Source organism: Vicia villosa, linkage group LG1 (assembly GCF_029867415.1).
Source record: "Vicia villosa cultivar HV-30 ecotype Madison, WI linkage group LG1, Vvil1.0, whole genome shotgun sequence".
NCBI lineage: Eukaryota > Viridiplantae > Streptophyta > Magnoliopsida > Fabales > Fabaceae > Vicia > Vicia villosa.
This window is the reverse complement of record NC_081180.1, coordinates 26778838-26787755: the sequence shown is the minus strand read 5'-3', so window position 1 is coordinate 26787755 and position 8918 is coordinate 26778838. Positions and strand designations below refer to the sequence as shown.

General features: G+C 33.9%; 2 protein-coding genes across 2 annotated transcripts; one reads left to right on the top strand and one right to left on the bottom strand.

Moving 5' to 3' along the window:
• On the bottom strand, positions 1-2395 carry LOC131597515 (uncharacterized). Its single transcript, XM_058870227.1, has 11 exons — positions 2255-2395; positions 1930-2170; positions 1703-1793; positions 1493-1620; positions 1309-1402; positions 1088-1226; positions 848-1005; positions 649-769; positions 392-562; positions 252-311; positions 1-153 (listed from the first exon to the last, which is right to left on the bottom strand). Exons 1-11 carry the CDS (start codon positions 2393-2395, stop codon positions 1-3), a joined length of 1497 nt encoding a protein of 498 aa, XP_058726210.1.
• A 1729-nt stretch (positions 2396-4124) lies between these two features.
• On the top strand, positions 4125-7400 carry LOC131632028 (AP-5 complex subunit mu). Its single transcript, XM_058902797.1, has 8 exons — positions 4125-4330; positions 4410-4538; positions 4619-4930; positions 5140-5423; positions 5539-6431; positions 6576-6632; positions 6776-6823; positions 6962-7400. The coding sequence occupies exons 1-8, from the start codon at positions 4263-4265 to the stop codon at positions 7025-7027; spliced, it is 1857 nt and encodes a 618-aa protein (XP_058758780.1). The 5' UTR covers positions 4125-4262; the 3' UTR covers positions 7028-7400.
• Positions 7401-8918: the final 1518 nt, after the last annotated feature.

The window sequence follows — 8918 nt, the reverse complement described above, 5'->3', positions numbered from 1 at the left end:
CTACTCTTCCTTCTTGATATCTTTAATTAACTTCGTCGACGAAAGCTGTACACCTTCAAATTCCTCAACAGAATCGCTCAAAATTCTCTTGGAAGGGGTAAGATTAGTATTTGAGGCAGAAGGATCATAATCGGCTGAGACAGACACAGGTTCCTGAAATCATGCGCATGGAAAAAAAGTTCTTGTCAAGCAAAACATTTGCAGACGATAACAATCAGATACATTCAGCAAGTGAATTATGCAAAACTTACAGAAACACTTGGAAATTCGTCCTGGGATGTTGGTTCAATTATGCGCAGCCTAGATGTAGGCTGCACGAGAAATAACAATTCATCAGTATCTTACAACGTAATTAAATGTCCAGTTAATAGCCACAGCAAAACAAATTTACCTCTTCAGCTCTAAAATTTTCCTTGACTTTGCTACGGGTTTCCGGATCATCTCTGAAACCAATCACAGAAAGGCGTCCATTTTTGGGTTGGAATACAACTTTGATGGCCAGCTCACGCTTCAATATTGAATCAAGTTCGTAAGGAACTTCAAGCGGATCATACTCCCCACTCTTGTTTCATAAAAAAAATAAAAAAAATGTTAGAATACATTTATTTGAATTATGGACAGATAGAATGATTAAGGAAGCTCATGTACCCTTTTTAGACCATTTATAATCTCAGCCGCGGATTTGCCTACCAACTTAACACAGTCGACGTCCCAAAAAATGAACTTTGCATTGCATTTACCGTCAACAACCAGTATTTCCAGTTTAAACCTACAACATGTTATATTATATCATAAGCCATAATAAGATATAGAAAGAAAAAAAATTCTGAAATATCTTAAACAATACCTGGGCACGGGAGAAGGACTTATATGTTTTGCATAACACTGAAGCTTTCCATCCCTCAGAGTCACACTCTTTGTACAGTCAACACATCCATCGTAATACCATCCAGATTGTCCAACATCAAATTTATCCAACGTGGCAACAGTTACGCATGTAGTTTCCTAACATACAAACCCAATATAAATATTTAATGATGAGCGGTAGAAAGTTAATAATATACATTCAAGGTAGGTGATCGCTTGCCTGTTGCAAACCCCCTATTTCTGCAAGACTTAAAACATCAGCTTTCCATACTAACTTATCGAAATCCGAGTATTGTGAATTCTGTGATGCACTAACTTGCACGCCTGTATCTGATAATTTTGGGAAATCACCTTTAAAACTGCATCAGTAATAATAAGGTAATGCATGTTAGAATTATATTATCTATCAAACGGTCCATAAAAAAAAGACGATGCAAATACCTTTCTTTTAGCTTAGAAACCTGTTCAAAACTTGTATCATTAATAACCAGTTTTGTGCCATTCCACGCATTGGATACGTTTAAAGGAAAGTTGCCTACAAAGATATATTAAATAATGTTAAAATGTCAAATTGTTTATAGATCTATTATATCACATAAAAAAACACCAAATCAGAAGCATATACCTTGAGCCTCCTTTATTCGAGCATTAATCAGAAGTACAACCATATTACCAGCATCCTTATTTTTTGTCCAATACTCATTGAATTGGATTGCAAATATTCCCCATAAGGTACACACAACCATGGATTTGCTACAATACAATAAAACAGATCCGTTAAAAATATAAAGAGATCACATGCATATGTATAAGAGTGTGTGTATATGGATCTCACCTATTATCAGTAATTGAAAAAACAACTTTGCTCTTGTTGTTATCAGAACTTACGTGCGATTGAGTAATCTCTACAACTCCACCAAGAACATCTGAAACATTAGAACGTGCAACATAAGATAAGCGCGTATATAAGTCAAAATTAACACAGGTATAAACTCAGAGGTTAAAAATTCAGAATTAGTCCAAGACGACGGTTACCAACTAAAATATTTGATTGGAACTTGCCATCTACAATGTCAGCCAGACTAAGTAGATTGAGAACATTAACAGGAATTTCTGGGTTGTCCGTTTTCTTAAGGGAAGTTGAACCACAGAACACCAGCTTGTGTTTGTGATCGGTGGACTTAAAAGAGAAGTCATTGGAACCTACTTTAAAATTCTGCATTACGTATGAACAACCATGACAGAGATATTCCTTGAACTTGGCAACCAAGTAAGGAGGCACAACAGCTTGAATCATAGATCCCTACATTAATAAAAAATTATGGAATCAGGTTCTGGTCCAAAATATATGTAAAATAAGTGTACAGAAATGAACATGAATGCAAACCTTAGAATCCGCGAGAATCATTTCAAGGTGTTCCTTCTTTGAAGCACTTGTGACCGACCAAATATGTCTGCACCTAACAGAAATCTTCCATAGGTCCTTTGAGTCATTGATATCTCCCACATACTCAATTGGACGCGCCATTAATTTCTTTTCACGTTTTACCTGAATAAATAGATATTAATATACAAACTAACAGCAACAGAATGTTAATATAAATGAGAAGACATATATAAAACCTTGAGTAGTTTTGGTAGAACGATTTTGGAATGAATGGCATGCAGGTGAGGGTATTTATAGTGGAGCTGGGCACAATGCAGAATGGAAAGTTGAAAGGTTTAGGTTGTAGGAAGTTGTCCTAAGTCCCTTGCGTGATGATGCAGCTGCCGTCTAGGGTTTATAATTCCAACAAACATCCATAAATGCAGAAAAGCACACACAACATATATCATAATTACATTTGGTTTTTCAGTATGCTTGAAACGTGACAAAAGGTGAAAAACAAAAGAAAATTTTTGGAGAAAATTAATGATACAGTTTTGCTGTGCTTGTGCCATGTCAGCAAAAATTGAATTAGAATCAACCATGATTCAGTATTTAATACAAACACTAATGTGCCCTTAATTGTTAGATTAGTTTAAGCTTAAGTCAGTTAGGGCATACGTGGAAATTCCAGGTACTTTAAACTTTATATCTACTATCTATCTATTACTAAGAAATTGACCAAAGTGTCAAAATTACCCTTTTCACTAAAAAATATTACACTACAAATTGGACAAAATAGTAACTAACAAAATCACCCAACCACTTTTCTATTGTCCAATGAAAATCAACTTTTTTGCCAAGTGTCAATTGCATATTTATGATTCAACTTTTTCTCTCAAACACACACACACCTTCTCTCTCTTACTTAAAATTTCAAATTTCTTTTACATTTCATTTTCCCACACTTTCTTACTTTCATTTTAACTTTTCTTAATTTATTTATTATCACAAAAAATATTAATATTCTATTTTTGAATTTTAATCTTACTAAAAATTTCAAATTTCTTTCATATTTCATTTTTCCATACTTTCTTACTTTCATTTTAATTTTTCTACATTTATCTATTATCACAAAAAATATTAATAATCGATTATTTAATTATTATCCCCAAAAATATTTAATTATTTCACGGGTCACTATCAACTCAATATTTAATTTTTTTAATCGATCATTACACATTTTCTCTATCTTAATTAAAATTTCAAATTTCTCTCACATTTTTTTTCACATTTTCTTACTTTCATTTTATTTTTTTCTCTATTTATTTATTATCTCACGGGTCCCTATCAACATAATGTCTATTTTATTTTAATCAATCATTGTCTTTATTTGAGAGATAATATCTTTATTTTTATTTTTTTCTCCATCTCACGATTTTTTATTATTATTTAATACAATTAAATTTCCATGATTATTGTTTATTTTACATTTGTTTTTAAATATATTTTATATCGCATCAAATAATTTTTTTATTTCACGGGTCATTATCAACATAGCAGCTATTTTATTTTAATCAATAATTACTATTAATTGAGAGATAATTTTTATTTTTAAATGTTAATATTTCATTTTTATTATCTCCATCTTATGGTATCTTTTTTTATATGATTATTTAATATAATTAAATTTATATGATCATTTTTCATTTATAATTAAACCATTAATTTTTAATTTATACGTAACTAATTAAATTTTATTTAATAATTAAATAAATTTACCCGTGCGGAAGCACGAGTATCTTACTAGTATAGTATTGTTAATAATAGAATAATATTCCAACACGATACTAAAATTTATTTTATTTAACAAAACATTTTCTTTAATAAAAATAAACACAAACTAAATACGCCATGGTTAGTGGTTACCAATCTAAATTTTGAATCGGAGACACGATGAACACGGGACTTGTGACGAGGCTGAGGTGCCAATAGAACATAGTTACTTCTTGTTTTGGTCGTAGCAGCAATGTCCAGTGGTTGCAGCATCAGGGCAATCTGGATTCTCAACAACCTCGACGCCGTCGCTTTCTCCAGGTAAACAACCACCACCACCTTCTCTCAACACACTCTCCTCAATTAGATCCAATTTCATTCATCTCGATTATCATTTCAGGAGATTCCCGGTAGTAGAGAAACGTTGGCGAAGTGCTTGCAAAACCAACAACGAAAACAACGACAAAGTTTTCTCTTCCTTACCTACTGACTCTGACCTAGCCGATGCTTTTCTCCACAGAAAACTTAGGTTTGTTTTCACTTTATCATATAATACTATTGAGTTTGTGCATTGGATGTTAATATAGAATTTGTTTTGTATTTGTTTAGGGAAGGATCTGCGCGAGGATTTGGCATACGAAAGAGTAATTCGACTCTAGGATCGGATTCTTGGGTGGATGATCCGATTACTCGGCATATAATAGGGCTTTACATTAACAAAGAATTGGAGGATGATAAGAATCTCTTGTGGCCTTTAATTTTGCATATAAAGGGACATTATAGTGTGCTTGTTTTGCCTATGGTTGAGCCTAGGCATGTAAAGGCTTATGAAAAGTTATGTAAAAGACCTGAATGTGGTAGCTCTATTGGTCTCGATGATAGTTTGTCTTCCCTCTTACTTGAGCTTCCGGCAATAACAGGGTATGCTAAGTTATTTTAACTGCAAATGGTAAAGAGAAATAGAAATCCCCTAACCCTATTTCATTCTTATAGTTACAATGTTTTTAAAGTGCACCTTCAGTGGTTTTATGTGTAGTTCAAAGAGAGGTTGTTTGCGGACTGATAGTTAGCAGTGGAATTTTGCTTCATTGTATATACTTTTCATGCAATTTTTGCTTCTCATTTCACAGGGCATTTATGATTGCACATGCCATTGGTGACATAATTACTGGTGATATAGTAGAACCTGAAGTGATCATTGCTGCAGCTCCCTCTGTTGGTGGACTTTTTGATTCATTAACTGGTAGTATGGGCATATCTTCCCGGGCCAAACCTGTATCTCCGCAAGTTGCTTCTTCCTCTCCTATGGGAACAGTTGGTCAAGGATCTGTCACCGCCGATACTCCGAAAATGGGGTCTAGGCCTTTAGACAAAGATGCACTCAGAACATTTATCAGTAGCTCAATGCCCTTTGGTTGGTACCTTTTATTATGGTATTCCTCATCTCATATTTTTGTTGTTTTACAAGTTAAGCTGGAAATTACTTGTTGCTTGCAAATTTATTCTATTAGTGTATATTTTATATACAGGCACACCCTTGGACCTTAATTATTCCAATATTTTTACCATCAAGGCGAATGGGTTTACTGCTTCAGATTTGGCCCCTACAGACCAGAAACAACCAGCATGGAAGCCGTATCTATTCAAAGGAAAGCAGAGAATGCTGTTTACGACTCATGAGATTCTTCATGCAGCTTTGTATGACAGAGATGAGATTCCGGACAATATATCAGTTTCTGGTCAAATTAATTGTAGAGCTGATCTGGAAGGGTTACCAGATGTATCGTTTCCCTTGACAGGATTAAACACTGCAAACCTCGAGGTTTCATCATACCATCCTTGTGCTCAAGTTTCAGATCAAGGTCCAGATAAGCAGGGGGTGGTGTTTTCTCCGCCATTAGGTAATTTTGTGTTGATGCGATATCAGACAACTTGTGCTCTTGGACCTCCAGTAAAGGGATTCTATCAGTTGTCAATGGTTTCTGAGGATAAAGGTGCGTTTCTATTCAAGTTACGTCTAATGGAAGGTTATAAGTCTCCTTTGACAATGGAGTTCTGTACTGTGACTATGCCCTTTCCTAGGAGGAAGATTATTTCCTTGGACGGCACTCCTTCCATGGGAACAGTTTCAACTTCAGAGTACTCTGTTGAATGGAAAATCGTGACAAGTGGACGGGGACTGAGTGGAAAGAGTATTGAAGTGACATTCCCAGGAACAGTCAAGTTCGCACCATGGAAAAACCAAGTGGTGTCTTCCTCTAACCCACCCTTTGGAACGATTGTTGATGAGGATAGCGATAACGAAGCAGAAAATGCTAGCAACATGGTTAATGAAGAACATTTGATGGAGAAAATGAACAAGGATCTTCCTCCGGTTGATCTAGAAGAGCCATTTTGCTGGCTAGCATACAATTATGCTAAAGTACATGCCTCCCCTTTTTTATATCATCTTTTAGTATTTTATGAACTTTTACATTTCTTTGTTAACTGAAATCTGTTTGATTATTTTCTTTTCTTTTCATTTTACAAATAGGTTTTCTTATAAAAATATATACTTATCATGCAGGTATCATTCAAGATTGCTGGGGCATCGGTATCTGGAATTTCCATTGATTCGAAATCTGTGAGTCTCTTTCACTTTTGGCCGACTCTCTTATTTTAGACAAAGAATTAAGATCCATATAATTTCGTTGAAGTATCACAAATTCACCATTATAGGAGTCATCATCCTTTTGCTGTCTGTCTGATAATATGTGTATTTTGCAGTTAAGCATCTATCCAGCTGTAAAAGCACCGGTCGAGTTTTCAACTCAGGTATTTGTTTGTTTTTGTGTCTGTGTAAGATCAGTGATTCATATTTTGAGCAAACCCAAATGTATATGATAAATCTTCCAAAATTTTCTGCTCCTTCCGGTGTAAATGATATATATATTCTACTATTTCTTTGCCCAGGTTACTTCTGGGGATTATATTTTATGGAATACTCTTGGTAAGTGCCCACATGTTGCTACAGTGTAAAAAATGGAATGGCCATGGAAGGGCATCTGAATCTGAAAGGAGGTGGCACTATCAGATATTTATAGAAACTCTGATGATGTTTTAATTCTTTCAGTCATTAAGCAGATTCAGATTCGCTTGCTATAATTTTTTGCCACTTGAGTCATTATGCAGATGGCCTCTCTGGTAATAAGTAATCAAACTATTGGAGTGTATCTTCCTTCAACTTTCCATTTCTTGTAATTCTTTTAAGTCTTAAAGTGTAGATTGAATCCGATCAGCTGTCACTGATTGTTCTAAGACATGAAATTTATTAGGGTGACAATTTGATCCACTAAATTATCATTTAGTTCTTTTAATAATTAATTCAACTAATCTATCTCCTAAAAATATTGTTAATGAAGTACATCCAATTTATTCATTTAAAGTTATAGATAAATTTAATCTATCCAACATATTTTAAAAACCAAATGGCTCAATATAAATTTAATCTATCCAACTAATCTATCTCCTAAATTTAATTTATCCAATTTATGCAATTTCAAGTTTATGCTTTCAAAAATTTTAAATAGCTCAATATCATTTTTCATCCAAATTAAGTGCTAAAACAACTTTTTCTAATCATCACACACTCTACCATGTATGTTTAAATTTGTAATGTGTTTGTTATTTATATAGAATTATAGGATGCTGTAAACCTTATGTTAGTTGCCATGATTGAAATCACACTTTTAGAAGTACCTTCCAAAACCATGTATTCTCCGGATGGATTCCTCTAAAACCATGCCGTGTAGCCTTCAGATGAATCCCTCTAGAGTGACAATTATGATTTAAATTTCTTTTTATGCGTTTGTTTCTCATTTTTTATTTAAATTTATAGAAAAATGGTGGACGTGCATCAACGTTTACGACACAGTAGAATAACGTATGTAGAGAAAAATAAGAGTGTTAGAGCCCAACATACACATTTTGAGTTAGGGAAGACGTCTGGTGCTCAAGGTTTCCCACATGGATCAGGACAATCTTAGACTCAAGGTTTTCGGTCTTAAGGTAGGTAATGTGCTCTAACTTCTAGGTATGGAGGATTTCTTAGGGGCTCGTTAGATCTATACCCACTTAAATGGTATCAAGACTATATTGCTCTTCACATATGAAACAAAATAGTAAACATTTAATTTAATTTTATTCATCAACTATATAATTAAAACTACCATATATATTGATTGCACACACAACTTCTTTTTTCAGTACCGCGAGACATTGAAGTATGCCATCCACGACTGAAAGATATAAAAACTGGTACAACCTAACAAGGCATGGTTATGGGATGTACTATTAGCATCTGGACTGAAGGACACTATGTCGATAAGATACACATATATAAACCACAAACTATTGTCAACATTAACTAAGATATGGCATTTCGAGGCATTTTTATTTCATCTTCCTATTAATGAGATGACCTTCACCCTATATGATATCTCATATTCTCATGTATAATCTATCTTTCTATTAGAGGTTGACTGCTAGATCTTTCTCTAATTCATAGGCTTGACACATAAGACATAATGGTTGCCTAATTAGGATTTAATCTTGACGAAGCCCAATACATGTTGTATGTATTTATTTGATAAGAATTGACCCATTGATGAATCATTACATCAAGGTACCAATATTGGACATCACACTTTTGTAACACCACTGATACTTTTCCATATTACGGAGCCAATAAGTTATTAGACTTATGTAATCACTCTGATGAACTTCCACATCAGGGTATTAATGTAAGACATCACACCTATGTAATTCCATTAAATAACTTTGTGCTAGCGAGTCTTTTCAACTCGCCAAGTTTGGCATTCTCACCTTAAGGTATGTGAATGAAGTTGATCTCATTGAATTCCCCCTTGAG